Consider the following 17,968-nt stretch of genomic DNA (forward strand, 5'->3'; position numbering starts at 1 on the left):
CCTCCTATGTACAAGAATATAACTACTATAATACTGCCTCCTATGTACAAGAATATAACTACTGTAATACTGCTCCTATGTACAAGAATATAACTAATATAATACTGCCTCCTATGTACAAGAATATAACTACTGTAATACTGCTCCTATGTACAAGAATATAACTAATATAATACTGCTCCTATGTACAAGAATATAACTACTATAATACTGATCCTATGTACAAGAATATAACTACTATAATACTGCCTACTATGTACAAGAATATAACTACTATAATACTGCTCCTATGTACAAGAATATAACTACTATAATACTGCTCCTATGTACAAGGATATAACTACTATAATACTGCCTCCTATGTACAAGAATATAACTACTATAATACTGCCTCCTATGTACAAGAATATAACTACTGTAATACTGCCTACTATGTACAAGAATATAACTACTATAATACTGCTCCTATGTACAAGAATATAACTACTATAATACTGCCTCCTATGTACAAGAATATAACTACTATAAAACTGTTCCTATGTACAAGAATATAACTACTATAATACTGCTCCTATGTACAAGAATATAACTACTATAATATTGCTCCTATTTACAAGAATATAACTACTATAATACTGCTCCTATGTACAAGAATATAACTACTATAATACTGCCTCCTATGTACAAGAATATAACTACTATAATACTGCTCCTATGTACAAGAATATAACTACTATAATACTGCTTATACTGTATAGAGAAGAATGACACATTACACCAATTCTAAAATAATTTATTAAGTATTACACGTGGAAAATATGTCTCCTATGTCACATTAGGTATTATACAGGTTTACATGTTACATGTATGAGCAGTAGACAGCATGTTGCACAGATCGTGTAGTATTCTTTCCTTTGGACGGAGCTCTGACATTCCGGGTCCGCCTTACTGTTTCTTTTTGTTCATCCTGTGCTCCAGCTTCATTTCTCCGTCTTCCCAGCAGATTGCCTGCAGCTTTTTCCCGCCATCCTCTGTTTCTGCCGGTAGAGTAGTGTTCTGTCTGGGACGAGTCCTCGGCCTTTTAGGACCATTTTGTCCTGGTAGACATACATGGTGCCAAAAGCCTGGCTCTCCGGGGGAGTTTCAATGATGCCGTTAAAGGTTAAGTGGTGGATTCCGCACTCGTCCTGGTGGTAGCCACCATCGTGATCGTGCCCCGAAAAGTAGGCCACCACACAGGGATGGGACTGTAGAAGATCTAGGACCTCCTGATAGTTCCAAGTCAGACATATTGGATCTGTGGAGCTGGGGTGGACAGGGAGGTGACCTGGGAAGGACAAGATATGTTTATTATAATTGTGTGCTTCATCAGAGGAGAAGCCACCAGATGGCCACATCTTCATATAATGCAACACCCTCTGGAGGCATTACACACTAATTCGGCAGGTACCTGCTACATCTGCCTTATGTGTGGTCTCCTCACAAGGTAACTTACCTGCCACAATTACTTTTTCCTTATTTTTATCGGCGGTCTCGAGAACATCCTTTATCCAGCTGAGCTGAGCGGCGCTGATCCCTCCATTAAACTGAACAAACCGAGTTTCTGCGAGATCTAAAAAATTAAACATAAAAACAATTAGGCCCCTTTCACACGGGTGAGTATTCCGCGCGGGTGCAATGCACGAAGTAAACGCATTGCACCCGCACTGAATCCGAACCCATTCAATTCACTGTGCACATGAGCGGTGATTTTCACGCATCACTTGTGCGTTGCGTGAAAATCGCAGCAGGTTCTATATTGTGCGTTTATCACGCAACGTAGGCCCCATAGAAGTGAATGGGGTTGCGTGAAAATCGCAAGCATCCACAAGCAAGTGCGGATGCGGTGCGATTTTCACGCATGGTTGCTAGGTGACGATCGGGATGGGGACCCGATCTTTATTATTTTCCCTTATAACATGGTTATAAGGGAAAATAATAGCATTCTTAATACAGAATGCATAGAACAATAGCGCTGGAGGGGTTAAAACATAAAATAAAAAAATAAACTCACCTCATCCACTTGTTCGCGCAGCTCGGCTTGTCTTCTTTGAGGAACTGGGAGAAAAGGACCTTTGGTGACGTCACTGCGCTCGTCACACGGTCCATCACCATGGTGATAGACCATGTGATTAGCGCAGTGACGGACCATGTGATGAGCGCAGTGACGTCACCAAAGGTCCTTTTCTCCCAGTTCCTCGTAGAATAAGAATGAAGATGAGCCGAGCTACGCGAACAAGTGGATGAGGTGAGTTTATTTATTTATTTTATTTTTTTAACCCCTCAACCCCTAATTTACTTCACATTCTGTATTAAGAATGCAATTATTTTCCCTTATAACCATTTTATAAGGGAAAATATTAAAATCTACAGAATACCTAACCCAAACCCGAACTTCAGTGAAGAAGTCCAAGTTCGGATCTGGGTACCAAACATGCCGATTTTTCTCCCGCGAGTGTGAAGCGCATTAAAACACTTTGTACTCGCGTGGAAAGATTGCGCATTTTCCCGTAACGCACCCGCATCCAGCCCTCATACGCGACACCCGTGTGAAAGAGGCCTAATGACACCCTGAACCCTGAAAAATACTGAGAAGTTGTCAGAGCTCTGCCCATCTTTTAAGGAGTGGACACTAGACAGCACCGTACGCTGATTTAAGGCACCACCCAAGGTTTCTATTACCCAGTCCTTCTGAGGGTTACAGGAGGAGGATGGTAGATGTTCCTCAGAAGTTGACCTTGTTCCTCCAGGTGATAGTTCATTATAACAAGTGAGTCACATGATGCGCTCTGTAATCCCCTGTCCTGTTACTGTCATGTTCCCCTTTCGATACCTTTCGGACTGTTCTTATCCTCATTTGGGTTTTTCTGTCTCAGGAGCTTCGAGGACTTGATATGCTTCTCACTGGACGGATCTCTTCCGATTACACTGAAGTCATATGAGTCAATTAGAAGAAGTCGAAATTTGGAGGAAGGACTGAAGTGATACGTGTAAAACCAGTCTAGGGGGTCACTACCATCTTCAGGGACTGTAGTCAGTGTGGCCTGGACTCTTGAACTGTTCAGCCTTGACTCCATCAGCTGTTTCCTACTGAAGTTGTAGAACTCATGGTTCCCCCAGATATGATGGACGGGGGTCTTCAGTTTATCGATCTCTGTCAAGACCTTCTTTAGTGACGCCTCCGACGACTTGTGCAAGACATTGTAACCGTCTATGAGGTCCCCGAGTTGGAGGATGAACTGAGGGGTGACTTCTTCTGAAGCCCACTCTCGTACGGCTCCTTGAAGCAGCGATAGACTATTCCTGTAGAATCTCACTCTTGTCTTGGTGTAGTTGTACCCATCGTCCATGTCGGCGTACTGGATATCGGCGATGATGCCAAATGTAAATAAGGGGTCATCCATTCTTTACAGGGGCTACAACACCTCATATTCTGGAAAACAAGATCATAGAAGGGTCAGAAGTAATGCAGGGAGATGATTCAAACTAAGATTTAATGAGAATCGATGGCACCCACTGATGATAGGAGGACACTAGATGGGTGAACTAGGGGGCACGCCCCAAATGGCACCCTGTAACCTGCTTGCCCTTGAGACCAGTCGGAAGGTGCAAAAAATATACCCTGAGGTTGACCCTTCTGTGGTCTATGCTAGAGATAGATACAATAGATAAACACCCGATTCATTAGGAAGCATCATCCCTTTGGGGTACACCTCATCTATTACTTCTAGTTTTGGGGTGCTGATGGCAGGAAAGCTTTGGCGAAGGGTCAGAAATAAGGGTCATGTGTTCCCTTGAATTAAAATTTCAAAGCTTTATAAAATCGATATCCCTAAGGCATCATATCATATCTAGGAGGAACCATGTTAGTCCGATCTGCGGTGACCGGTGAAGGTGTATTGTTGCCCTGAGCGGAGAAGCGTTAAATTCCCCCTGGGGCATTAGTATAATTCACCCCTCTACATCGCACCCATGTAGACTCCACATCTAACACTGTGGTCACCCCCACCCAGTATGTAGACTCTGCACTTGTGTCCATGACACCAAGGTCACCTCCGCACACCATATAGACTCTGCACTTCTGTCCGTCACACCGAGGTCACCCCGTACACCATATGGACTCTGTACTTGTGGCCCTGACACTGTCGTTACCGCCGCATAGTATGTAGAATCTGTACTTGTGGCCATGACACCGAGGTCACCCCCACACACCATGTAGACTCTGCACTTGTGGCCATGACACCGAGGTCACCCCCGCACACCATGTAGACTCTGCACTTGTGGCCATGACACTGAGGTCACCCCCGCACACCATGTAGACTCTGCACTTGTGGCCATGACACCGAGGTCACCCCCGCACACCATGTAGACTCTGCACTTGTGGCCATGACACCGAGGTCACCCCCGCACACCATGTAGACTCTGCACTTGTGGCCATGACACCGAGGTAACGTCCGCACACCATATGGACTCTGTACTTGTGGCCCTGACACTGTCGTTACCGCCGCATAGTATGTAGAATCTGTACTTGTGGCCATGACACCGAGGTCACCCCCACACACCATGTAGACTCTGCACTTGTGGCCATGACACCGAGGTCACCCCCGCACACCATGTAGACTCTGCACTTGTGGCCATGACACTGAGGTCACCCCCGCACACCATGTAGACTCTGCACTTGTGGCCATGACACCGAGGTCACCCCCGCACACCATGTAGACTCTGCACTTGTGGCCATGACACTGAGGTCACCCCCGCACACCATGTAGACTCTGCACTTGTGGCCATGACACCGAGGTCACCCCCGCACACCATGTAGACTCTGCACTTGTGGCCATGACACCGAGGTAACGTCCGCACACCATGTAGACTCTGCACTTGTGTCCATGACACCGAGGTCACCTCCGCACACCATGTAGACTCTGCACTTGTGGCCATGACACTGAGGTCACCCCCGCACACCATGTAGACTCTGCACTTGTGGCCATGACACCGAGGTCACGTCCACATACCATATAGACTCTGTACTTGTGGCCATGACACCAAGGTCACCTCCACATACCATATAGACTCTGTACTTGTGGCCATGACACCAAGGTCATCCCCTAACACCGTTCTGGGTACAGGAAATACTGTGCTCACCACATTGCTCCCCAAATGTATAAGGCCATTCCAAGCAGAAAAGCTTCCTTTTGGGGGTCCCGGAGGGAACAGAAGTTGGCGTCACTGCTGTAGACAACTCCAGACATCAGACTGGAGAACCTAACGGAAAATCCATATGGCGCCACTGTTTCCGAGCACATTTCAGGTGACAGAAAACCCTTCATCAGGCTTCATACAGAAAACCAGAAGGTGTGTAAGAGTAGATGATGGCGGCATGATGTGATATACGTGTAGTGATCGCCGCTGTATCATGTCTGGAACCAGGATCCCAACATACATGTACACAGTATGACGTTCATATGACAGTCTACATGAAGCATGGGAACCACCAGAGCGCTGACCCGCGTTGTGCCTCACGCCCCGACAAGATGTCTTCTGGTTGGAATGGCCTGGTACATTTCAGGGCCCTGTGGTGGGTACAGTCATACTCAGCACCGGGTGGACACCCTATAAACTCGGTGTGAGGGGGGGGGAACCTCGGTGTCATGGCCACAGGTGCGGAGTCTACATGGGTGGGATGAGGAGGGGCGAGGTATACCAATGCCCCAGCTCAGGGCACATGGGCATCATCACATCTTAGTGAGGTGATGGACTGTAGGAATTGTGAACCACTAGGAAGGCTGGGGTACACTAGTGAAGAAAGGGGTGCCCCCTGTCCTCTGAGTGCTATAACTTCGATAGTTGGGGGAAGGCTGGCACAGATTTGGCATCTGGACCTAGGAGCCATCACATTGTTAGAGAATGGCCTAGGAACTAATGGAATGCTATGCAGTTAGGTTCTCATCCATCATGCTACGCGTGTGTCAGTCTTTACTGTCGTTCCGGCATTCCATTCATGAACCATGAAGCTCAGGATGAAGAGTTTTCAGTTCCTCCCAGATATTCTATGACATGTCTTCTCGTACTTAGACATAAAACTTGTAGGCATTTTTCTCTTTTTGGACCTTCCTCCTGGTTTCCCCTGGGACCTGCTCCCTACAGCTGGAGGTGATTTCAGGATGAGGTGAACCTCAAGAGATGCAGCCCCCTAATATATAGGGTGTTGATCTAGGGCATCTGTCTCTAGCGGGTGTGCAATCTACGGGGACGTAACCCATCTCTTCTCTATCTGGGGTGATGTCTGGAGAGGATGAGGTCTTCCCATGTGGAACGGGGCACCGGACTGTCAAATCTCCAGCTAGTGATGCCCCCCGGGGCGCTGCTGCCAAGATATGGGCTGCTCTGCCATGGGAAGTCGTGTCTCGTTCCTACCCATGTTCAATCCTGGCTTTTGGGGCCCACCTGGTGGGCATGGTCCCCCTACCGAAAGTATATGTGCCACCCCCAGAGCTCTGCCCGATGTCACCCTGGGCACATTCTCCGGCATGTTCAAATCACCAGCCCGTGGGCATTTAGACTGACCCCCAGGAGAACCGACATCTGACCCGGCTACAGGGCAATGGGCTAAAAATTAACCTATTCAGGACTGTGCATAATGCGATACAAAGGTGCTTCAAGTAGAGCCGTGCCCGGCACTGAAAGGGTTAACCCTGCCTGGAGGCCAAGGGGTACGAGGGTCTCTCTTACCCAGCATGCTGCCCGACGTCAGGGGGGCTACCACACAAGGCTGCATTGCAGGGACCATGTCTGCTCACACAGGGAAGTCCTTCCTTCTCACAGGCCGCCCCCACATGACTGGAGTCCAGGCTCCACCCACAGTGACACGTGAGGACACGCCCCTAGCCCTGAGCAGGCACAGGAGTGTGATGTAACGTGAAGCTCCTGGGCTCCAATGCAAAATCAGCATATATATACTGCAACCGTATAGAGGAAGGAGCAGGGTCCTCCCAGCAGCACAGAGCATGTCAGGAGAGCAGTGTGCTGATCTTGTGGAGGTCTCATGCTGAGAGTTACATAGTGGAAGGAGCAGGGACCTCCCAGCAGCACAGAGGATTTCAGGAGAGGAGTGTGCTGATCTTATGGAGCTCACAGACTGCTACATAGAGGAAGGAGCAGGGTCCTCCCAGCAGCACAGAGGATGTCAGGAGAGGAGTGTGCTGATCTTGTGGAGGTCACAGGATGAGAGTTACATAGTGGAAGGAGCAGGGTTCTCCCAGCAGCACAGAGGATTTCAGGAGAGGAGTGTGCTGGTCCTGTGGAGGTCACAGACTGAGAGTTACATAGTGGAAGGAGCAGGGTCCTCCCAGCACAGAGGATTTCAGGAGAGGAGTGTGCTGATCTTGTGGAGGTCACAGGGTAAGAGTTACATAGTGGAAGGAGAAGGGTCCTCCCAGCAGCACAGAGGATTTCAGAAGAGCAGTGTGCTGATCTTGTGGAGGTCACAGGATGAGAGTTACATAGTGGAAGGAGCAGGGTCCTCCCAGCAGCACAGAGGATTTCAGGAGAGGAGTGTGCTGATCCTGTGGAGGTCACAGGCTGAGAGTTACACAGTGGAAGGAGCAGGTTTCTCCCAGCAGAACAGAGGATTTCAGGAGAGGAGTGTGCTGATCCTGTGGAGGTCACAGGCTGAGAGTTACATAGTGGAAGGAGCAAGGTCCTCCCAGCAGCACAGAGGATTTCAGGAGAGGAGTGTGCTGATCTTGTAGGAGGTCACAGGGTAAGAGTTACATAGTGGAAGGAGCAGGGTCTTCCCAGCAGCACAGAGGATTTCAGGAGAGCAGTGTGCTGATCTTGTGGAGGTCACAGGATGAGAGTTACATAGTGGAAGGAGCAGGGTCCTCCCAGCAGCACAGAGGATTTCAGGAGAGGAGTGTGCTGATCTTGTAGGAGGTCACAGGGTAAGAGTTACATAGTGGAAGGAGCAGGGTCCTCCCAGCAGCACAGAGGATTTCAGGAGAGCAGTGTGCTGATCTTGTGGAGGTCACAGGATGAGAGTTACATAGTGGAAGGAGCACGGTCCTCCCAGCAGCACAGAGGATTTCAGGAGAGGAGTGTGCTGATCCTGTGGAGGTCACAGGCTGAGAGTTACACAGTGGAAGGAGCAGGGTTCTCCCAGCAGAACAGAGGATTTCAGGAGAGGAGTGTGCTGATCCTGTGGAGGTCACAGGCTGAGAGTTACATAGTGGAAGGAGCAAGGTCCTCCCAGCAGCACAGAGGATTTCAGGAGAGGAGTGTGCCGATCTTGTGGAGGTCACAGGATGAGAGTTACATAGTGGAAGGAGCAGGATCCTCCCAGCAGCACAGAGGATTTCAGGAGAGGAGTGTGCCGATCTTGTGGAGGTCACAGGATGAGAGTTACATAGAGGAAGGAGCAGGGTCCTCCCAGCAGCACAGAGGATTTCAGGAGAGGAGTGTGCTGATCTTGTGGAGGTCACAGACTGTTACAAAGAGGAAGGAGCAGGGTCCTCCCAGCAGCACAGAGGATGTCAGGAGAGGAGTGTGCTGATCTTGTGGAGATCACAGGATGAGGGTTACATAGAGGAAGGAGCAGGGTCCTCCCAGCAGCACAGAGGATTTCAGGAGAGCAGTGTGCTGATCTTGTGGAGGTCACAAGATGAGGGTTACATAGTGGAAGGAGCAGGGTCCTCCCAGCAGCACAGAGGATGTCAGGAGAGACGTGTGCTGATCTTGTGGAGGTCACAGGATGAGAGTTACATAGTGGAAGGAGCAGGGTCCTCCCAGCAGCACAGAGGATTTCAGGAGAAGAGTGTGCTGATCTTGTGGAGATCACAGGCTGAGAGTTACATAGTGGAAGGAGCAGAGTCCTCCCAGCAGCACAGAGGATTTCAGGAGAGGAGTGTGCTGATCTTGTGGAGGTCACAGACTGTTACATAGTGGAAGGAGCAGGGTCCTCCCAGCAACACAGAGGATTTCAGGAGAGGAGCGTGCTGATCTTGTGGAGGTCACAGGATTAGAGTTACATAGTGGAAGGAGCAGGGTCCTCCCAGCAGCACAGAGGATTTCAGGAGAGCAGTGTTCTTATCTTGTGGAGGTCACAGACTGAGAGTTACATAGTGGAAGGAGCAGGGTCCTCCCAGCAGCACAGAGGATTTCAGGGGAGCAGTGTTCTTATCTTGTGGAGGTCACAGACTGAGAGTTACATAGTGGAAGGAGCAGGGTCCTCCCAGCAGCACAGAGTATTTCAGGAGAGGAGTGTGCTGATTTTGTGGAGGTCACAGGCTGAGAGTTACATAGTGGAAGGAGCAGGGTCCTCCCAGCAGCACAGAGGATTTCAGGAGAGGAGTGTGCTGATCTTGTGGCGGTCACAGGATGACAGTTACATAGTGGAAGTAGCAGGGTCCTCCCAGCAGCACAGAGGATTTCAGGAGAGAAGCATTCCCTCACAGACACAAGATGGGAGCTGTGGTCCAATGTGACAGCTGCACAGGACCTGCTGGTTTACATGGGGCTGCGGGAAGACACAGCTCTGCTACATCTGATAGGCGGTTGAACAGATCCGCGACTTTCTAATGCACTGTTTTTTAATTCCTCTGCTTGCTGTCAGTGAACAGGAATATGCTTGTTCAAGCCTAGTATTTATCACAGGTGTGGGTTTGTTACAGTTGTATCCAGTATGGACAGTACTCTGGCAGATGAACAGACTGATACATATTACATGCACTGATACATTGTAACGAGGAGGACAGTGTGATCACTGCACAGGGGACTATCCAGACAAATTGTAACAAACCCTCAGCTGTGAGAAGTAATAGCCATATGTGTCCAGATAAACCTGAGGGGGGTGTCCATGCAGAAACTGCAGGGGTTACAGAGGACGGGCAGGGAAGGGGTTAAGGTAATGGGCGGCTTCTCTGTAGTTATAGGCGGAGTTTACTCAGCAGGAAGTGATTGGACGAATGGGAGTGAGATCCAGGGGGACACAGAATCTGCATGGAGGACTGAGGGGCCACATCACCCTGCAGGAGCCCTGAGAACATGGAACCAGCAGATAGAGACTCGGGCTCCAGTCCAAAGGCCGACCCAGTCCTCAGCCCCCAATATCAGCAGAGACTATGGAGGGTCTGCAACGGACTGATGGCGGCATTTTTTGCCCTGGCTGCTTATGTGCAAGTAAGATTAACCCTGCATCTGCTGGAGCAAACTGAAGCTGGAAGCAATGATAGCATGTGCATAGCAGCACAGAGGGTTTCAGGAGTGGGGTGTGCAGATCTTGTGGAGGTCACAGGATGAGAGTTACATAGTGGAAGGAGCAGGGTCCTCCCAGCAGCACAGAGGATTTCAGGAGAGGAGTGTGCTGATCTTGTGGAGGTCACAGACTGAGAGTTACATAGTGGAAGGAGCAGGGTCCTCCCAGCAGCACAGAGGATTTCAGGAGAGGAGTGTGCTGATCTTGTGGAGGTCACAGGATGAGAGTTAGGCCTAGTTCACACGAACGTATGGCTTTTATAGTTTTTTGCGGTCCGTTTTTCACGGATCCGTTGTTCCGTTTTTGAGTTCCGTTGTGTTTCCGTTTCTGTTCCGTTTTTCCGTATGGCATATACAGTATACAGTAATTACATAGAAAAAATTGGGCTGGGCATAACATTTTCAATAGATGGTTCAGAAAAAACGGAACGGAAACGGAAGACATACGGATGCATTTCCGTATGTGTTCCGTTTTTTTTGCGGACCCATTGACTTGAATGGAGTCACGACCCGTGATTTACGGCCAAATATAGGACAAGCTCTATCTTTCAACGGAACGGAAAAACGGAAATACGGAAACGGAATGCATACGGAACACATTCCGTTTTTTTTGCGGAACCATTGAAATGAATGGTTCCGTATACGGACCGTATACTGAACACAAAAAAACGGCCCGTACACCCGCAAAAAAAACGTTCGTGTGAACTAGGCCTTACATAGAGGAAGGAGCAGGGTCCTCCCAGCAGCACAGAGGATTTCAGGAGAGGAGTGTGCTGATCTTGTGGAGGTCACAGGATGAGAGTTACATAGTGGAAGGAGCAGGGTCCTCCCAGCAGCACAGAGGATTTCAGGAGAGGAGTGTGCTGATCTTGTGGAGGTCACAGGGTGAGAGTTACATAGTGGAAGGAGCAGGGTCCTCCCAGCAGCACAGAGGACTTCAGGAGAGTAGTGTGCTGATCTTGTGGAGGTCACAGGCTGAGAGTTATATAGTGAAAGGAGTAGGGACCCCCAGCAGCACAGAGGATGTCAGGAGAGGAGTGTGCTAATCCTGTGGAGGTCACAGACTGTTACATAGTGGAAGGAGCAGGGTCCTCCTGGCAACACAGAGGATTTCAGGAGAGGAGTGTGCTGATCTTGTGGAGGTCACAGGATGAGAGTTACATATTGGAAGGAGCAGGGTCCTCCCAGCAGCACAGAGGATTTCAGGAGAGGAGTGTGCTGATCTTGTGGAGGTCACAGGATGAGAGTTACATATTGGAAGGAGCAGGGTCCTCCCAGCAGCACAGAGGATTTCAGGAGAGCAGTGTGCTGATGTTGTGGAGGTCACAGGATGAGAGTTACATAATGGAAGGAGCAGGGTCCTCCTAGCAGCACAGAGGATTTCAGGAGAGGAGTGTGCTGATCTTGTGGAGGTCACAGGATGAGAGTTACATAGTGGAAGGAGCAGGGTCCTCCCAGCAGCACAGAGGATTTCAGGAGAGGAGTGTGCTGATCTTGTGGAGGTCACAGGATGAGAGTTACATAGTGGAAGGAGCAGGGTCCTCCCAGCAGCACAGAGGATTTCAGGAGAGCAGTGTGCTGATCTTGTGGAGGTCACAGGATTAGAGTTACATAGTGGAAGGAGCAGGGTCCTCCCAGCAGCACAGAGGATTTCAGGAGAGGAGTGTGCTGATCTTGTGGAGGTCACAGGATTAGAGTTACATAGTGGAAGGAGCAGGGTCCTCCCAGCAGCACAGAGGATTTCAGGAGAGCAGTGTGCTGATCTTGTGGAGGTCACAGGATGAGAGTTACATAGTGGAAAGAGCAGGGTCCTCCCAGCAGCACAGAGGATTTCAGGAGAACAGTGTGCTGATCTTGTGGAGGTCACAGGATTAGAGTTACATAGTGGAAGGAGCAGGGTCCTCCCAGCAGCACAGAGGATTTCAGGAGAGGAGTGTGCTGATCTTGTGGAGGTCACAGGATGAGAGTTACATAGAGGAAGGAGCAGGTCCTCCCAGCAGCACAGAGGATTTCAGGAGAGGAGTGTGGTGATCTTGTGGAGGTCACAGGATGAGAGTTACATAGTGGAAAGAGCAGGGTCCTCCCAGCAGTACAGAGGATTTTAGGAGAGGAGTGTGCTGATCTTGTGGAGGTCACAGACTGAGAGTTACATAGTGGAAGGAGCAGGGTCCTCCCAGCAGCACAGAGGATTTCAGGAGAGGAGTGTGCTGATCTAGTGGGAGGTCACAGGCTGAGAGTTACATAGTGGAAGGATCAGGGTCCTCCCAGCAGCACAGAGGATTTCAGGAGAGCAGTGTGCTGATCTTGTGGAGGTCACAGGATTAGAGTTACATAGTGGAAGGAGCAGGGTCCTCCCAGCAGCACAGAGGATTTCAGGAGAGGAGTGTGCTGATCTTGTAGGAGGTCACAGGGTAAGAGTTACATAGTGGAAGGAGCAGGGTCCTCCCAGCAGCACAGAGGATTTCAGGAGAGGAGTGTGCTGATCTTGTGGGGGTCACAGGCTGAGAGTTACATAGTGGAAGGAGCAGGGTCCTCCCAGCAGCACAGAGGATTTCAGGAGAGGAGCGTGCTGATCTTGTGGAGGTCACAGGCTGAGAGTTACATAGTGGAAGGATCAGGGTCCTCCCAGCAGCACAGAGGATTTCAGGAGAGCAGTGTGCTGATCTTGTGGAGGTCACAGGATTAGAGTTACATAGTGGAAGGAGCAGGGTCCTCCCAACAGCACAGAGGATTTCAGGAGAGGAGTGTGCTGATCTTGTGGAGGTCACAGGATTAGAGTTACATAGTGGAAGGAGCAGGGTCCTCCCAGCAGCACAGAGGATTTCAGGAGAGCAGTGTGCTGATCTTGTGGAGGTCACAGGATGAGAGTTACATAGTGGAAAGAGCAGGGTCCTCCCAGCAGCACAGAGGATTTCAGGAGAACAGTGTGCTGATCTTGTGGAGGTCACAGGATTAGAGTTACATAGTGGAAGGAGCAGGGTCCTCCCAGCAGCACAGAGGATTTCAGGAGAGGAGTGTGCTGATCTTGTGGAGGTCACAGGATGAGAGTTACATAGAGGAAGGAGCAGGTCCTCCCAGCAGCACAGAGGATTTCAGGAGAGGAGTGTGGTGATCTTGTGGAGGTCACAGGCTGAGAGTTACATAGTGGGAGGGGCAGGGTCCTCCCAGCAGTACAGAGGATTTTAGGAGAGGAGTGTGCTGATCTTGTGGAGGTCACAGACTGAGAGTTACATAGTGGAAGGAGCAGGGTCCTCCCAGCAGCACAGAGGATTTCAGGAGAGGAGTGTGCTGATCTAGTGGGAGGTCACAGGCTGAGAGTTACATAGTGGAAGGATCAGGGTCCTCCCAGCAGCACAGAGGATTTCTGCAGTGATACCGTGCTGGTAATGGACACTATTCTGTATGTCGCTCCCTCTTCAGTCTCCGCTTTCTTTTCTACAGATCAATGATCCAGATCCTGAAATGTGGATTGTGAGTAACTCCGAGCAAACATGTTTCATTCTGTTAAATGGGCCATGTCAATAAAGTTTTTTTGAAAAAAATATAAATCTATTGGGTCACATATCAAACTGGTGTAAAGGAGAACTGGCTTAGTTGCCCATAGCAGCCAATCAGATTCCACCTTTCATTTTTACAGCTCTTTTGGAAAATGAGAGCAGGAATCTGATTGGTTGCTATGGGCAACTAAGCCAGTTCTACTTTACACCAGTTTGATAAATGACCCCATTAGATTCCGATACCAGACCCAGCCTATGGAGAAGTGTGGCGCTGTTATGGAGGGAAGGCAGACCCCGGTAGTGGTGGACGTGTGTCGTGTGGTTTATAGGGGGTCATGATGAATATATCATTATATAACCAGGCAGATTTGCCGTTCAGGACTCCAGGAAAGCTGAGTAACAACCCCTGAAGAAGCCATTAAGGCGACCATATTGCTTGCCTCTCATTATTTCCTGGAGCAGATATGGTATATGAGATGTGTACTGGGAAAGCTGTCACCACAAACCAATACTCCCTTGTAATAGCGGCCATGGTGGTTGTCACCCATCTTTCCCAGATACAGATACAACTAAGAAGCAGTTGAATGACATCTGACAACTTGTCAGTAGGGGGCGACTCGCGCCCCGGTGTCCATTGAGGCTCATTATCATATTTTCGGGGCGCACACTCCATTACGTGTTTCGATATCATCTCCAGGTGATCTATATGGTCCCGGCCGCCCTGATCTTCCTCCTCAGTGTGAACCCAGACATAACGGGTGAGTGACACGAACCAGGGCCACCCATATCTGACACCCAGATGGTTCCACAGTTACTAATAAACGTCGTCATTTGAACTCGTAGGTCATGTGATCTGGAGGACTTTGTCCGGTCTCCACAGCGGCGTCTGTTTGATGGGAGCGTCTTATCTACTGGTGCCGTTGCTGGTTTCTGGTAATATAAGAAGCATTTTACATGAGGAAGAGGGCAGGTAAGAAGAATGACCGCTTGATGTCACGTCTGTGGTTTATGAATAGAATTGTAAAATGACAGTGAAGACTGACACACAGACAGTCCTAGAAAAAGGGAGTGGAGGTGGAAAGTAAGGGCTGTATTAGGCTTCTTTTCCATCTGCATTTTTGCTGGATCCGTCATGATAATGCAACCGTCTGCGTCCGTTATAAACAAATCTGGTTGTATTATCTCTAAATGGCCATGACGGATCCGGCCCTGAAACCATTGTAAGTCAGTGGGCGCCAGGTCCGTTTTCTTTTGTGTCCCAGAAAACGCATTCAGCACCATTGTCCTACGGGATGGAGAGGAGCGATCACTATGCCACTGCTACTCCCTATACTGCAGGGATGGCCAACCTGAGGATCTCCAGCTGTTGCAAAACTACAACACCCAGCATGCCCACCCTGCCTGCAGCTATCAGCCTACAGCAGGGGATGGTGGGAGTTGTAGTTTTACAACGACTGGAGAGCCGCAGGTTGGCCATCTCTGCTATACTGCATCATTGTTTGCTGGCAGCAGATTGTGATCGTTCATTGGTAAATCGATGGCGTTATGACATTGCCAGATCATCGCTACAAGCCTTAGGCCCCTTTCACACGGGCGAGTATTCCGCGCGGATGCGATGTGCGAGTTGAACGCATTGCACCCGCACTGAATCCTGACCCATTCATTTCTATGGGGCTGTGCACATGAGCGGTGATTTCACGCATCACTTGTGCGTTGCGTGAAAATCGCAGCATGCTTCTCTTTGTGCGTTTTTCACGTAACGCAGGCCCCATAGAAATGAATGGGGTTGCGTGAAAATCGCAAGCATCCGCAAGCAAGTTGCTAGGAGACGATCGAGATAGAGACCCGATCATTATTATTTTCCCTTATAACATGGTTATAAGGGAAAATAATAGCATTCTGAATACAGACTGCATAGTACAATAGCGCTGGAGGGAGGGGTTTAAAAAAATTTTTTTTTATTAAACTCCACGTAATTCACTTGCTCGCGCAGCCGGCTTCTCTTCTGTCTTCTTCTTTGCTGTGTGCAGGAACAGGACCTGTGGTGACGTCACTCCGGTCATCACATGGTCCGTTACATGATCTTTTACCATGGTGATGGATCATGTGATGGACCATGTGATGACCGGAGTGACATCACCACAGGTCCTGTTCCTGCATAGAGCAAAGAAGAAGACAGAAGAGAAGCCGGGCTGCGCGAGCAAGTGGATTAAGGCGAGTTTAATTATTTGTACTATGCAGTCTGTATTCAGAATGCTATTATTTTCCCTTATAGCTATGTTATAAGGGAAAATAATACAATCTACACCGATCCCGAACTTCTGTGAAGAAGTTCGGGTTTGGGTACCAAACATGCAGATTTTTCTCACGCGAGTGCAAAACGCATTGCAATGTTTTGCACTTGCGCGGAAAAATCGCGCATGTCCCGCAACGCACTCGCACCTTTTCTCGCAAAGCCCGTGTGAAAGAGGCTTTACTCCGAGCGCCCGTTAACGATAAAGTATCTGACAATCGGCAAATGTAATACAGGTCTAACTGTCATTGTCTTCTAGAGAGCTATCTGGATTACTAATCATTGCACTCTGGATGTTCCTCTGTAAAGATTCCAGAAGGTAAGTCTACATCTGTCCCTACATAAAGGAATATAACTACTATAATACTGCTCCTATGTACAAGAATATAACTACTATAATACTGCTCCTATGTACAAGAATATAACTACTATAATACTGCTCCTATGTACAAGAATATAACTACTATAATACTGCTCCTATGTACAAGAATATAACTACTATAATACTGCCTCCTATGTACAAGAATATAACTACTATAATACTGCTCCTATGTACAAGAATATAACTGCTATAATACTGCCTCCTATGTACAAGAGTATAACTACTATAATACTGCCTCCTATGTACAAGAATATAACTACTATAATACTGCTCCTATGTACAAGAATATAACTACTATAATACTGCCTCCTATGTACAAGAATATAACTACTATAATACTACCGCCTATGTACAAGACTATAACTACTATAATACTGCCTCCTATGTACAAGAGTATAACTACTATAATACTGCTCATATGTACAAGAATATAACTACTATAATACTGCCTCCTATGTACAAGAATATAACTACTATAATACTGCTCCTATGTACAAGAATATAACTACTATAATACTGCCTCCTATGTACAAGAGTATAACTACTATAATACTGCTCATATGTACAAGAATATAACTACTATAATACTGCCTCCTATGTACAAGAATATAACTACTATAATACTGCCTCCTATGTACAAGAATATAACTACTATAATACTGCCTCCTATGTACAAGAATATAACTACTATAATACTGCCTCTTATGTACAAGAATATAACTACTAAAATACTGCCTCCTATGTACAAGAATATAACTACTATAATACTGCTCCTATGTACAAGAATATAACTACTATAATACTGCCTCCTATGTACAAGAGTATAACTACTATAATACTGCTCATATGTACAAGAATATAACTACTATAATACTGTCTCCTATGTACAAGAATATAACTACTATAATACTGCTTTCGGTGTACTATATTACAACTGCTATAATAATTTTTGCTGGTTGTTACAGAGCCTCGGTTGGTGCGTTCAGATTATTGGTGGCCACATCCATCTCAGTTTTTCCCTTCTTGACTTGGATCTACATCTACATTAACAAGGAGATGAGGACATCTTGGCCTCAGCACTGCAAAACCGTCATATGAGATCAGAACATCAAGGTTTTGATGGGTCTACAGATGGATAGAGTCTTACCATGGAGTCCACCGGGCCTGGGACAGTTGTCTATTTACTGCGTGTGGCTCTTATCATTGTGCCATCAAAGCTGGAATTGAGTAAATTCTTCCACCTCCTTCAAAGCCCAACGTAAAGCCCAAGAGTCGAGGACAGATCGTGTATTTGATGTTTTTGGACCTCAGTACCTTGAACTGGTCTATTTCAGTGAAGGTGTTATAAAACAGGCCCCCACCAATCCGTTCTTCTTTGGGACCAACATGTAATGGTGTCTATCCTCATCATAAGTTCTCTTCAATGGATTAGGAACCAGCATTAGCAAAACCAGAATTACATTTTTGAAGAGATTTCTCCATTTTTGGTTTGGGTAGGGGGTGTAGGGG

At 47.9% G+C, this 17,968-nt stretch overlaps 2 protein-coding genes across 3 annotated transcripts; one reads left to right on the forward strand and one right to left on the reverse strand.

Moving 5' to 3' along the window:
* Positions 1–777: 777 nt before the first annotated feature.
* LOC122924105 (manganese-dependent ADP-ribose/CDP-alcohol diphosphatase-like) lies at positions 778–6,887 on the reverse strand. Its single transcript, XM_044275029.1, has 4 exons — positions 6,769–6,887; positions 2,873–3,472; positions 1,496–1,612; positions 778–1,327 (listed from the first exon to the last, which is right to left on the reverse strand). Exons 2-4 carry the CDS (start codon positions 3,441–3,443, stop codon positions 981–983), a joined length of 1,035 nt encoding a protein of 344 aa, XP_044130964.1. The 5' UTR covers positions 3,444–3,472; positions 6,769–6,887; the 3' UTR covers positions 778–980.
* A 3,105-nt stretch (positions 6,888–9,992) lies between these two features.
* TMEM220 (transmembrane protein 220) lies at positions 9,993–17,557 on the forward strand. 2 transcript variants are annotated; one of them, XM_044275031.1, is made up of 6 exons: positions 9,993–10,212; positions 13,729–13,758; positions 14,482–14,542; positions 14,628–14,754; positions 16,337–16,396; positions 17,425–17,557. In XM_044275031.1, exons 1-6 carry the CDS (start codon positions 10,078–10,080, stop codon positions 17,555–17,557), a joined length of 546 nt encoding a protein of 181 aa, XP_044130966.1. In that variant the 5' UTR covers positions 9,993–10,077. The 2 variants fall into 2 exon arrangements, with proteins under 2 accessions (XP_044130966.1, XP_044130968.1); XM_044275033.1 differs by lacking the exon at positions 13,729–13,758.
* The last annotated feature ends 411 nt before the right edge of the window (positions 17,558–17,968 follow it).

The sequence above is a fragment of the Bufo gargarizans genome, unplaced genomic scaffold (assembly GCF_014858855.1).
Source record: "Bufo gargarizans isolate SCDJY-AF-19 unplaced genomic scaffold, ASM1485885v1 original_scaffold_813_pilon, whole genome shotgun sequence".
NCBI classification, from domain to species: Eukaryota; Metazoa; Chordata; class Amphibia; order Anura; family Bufonidae; genus Bufo; species Bufo gargarizans.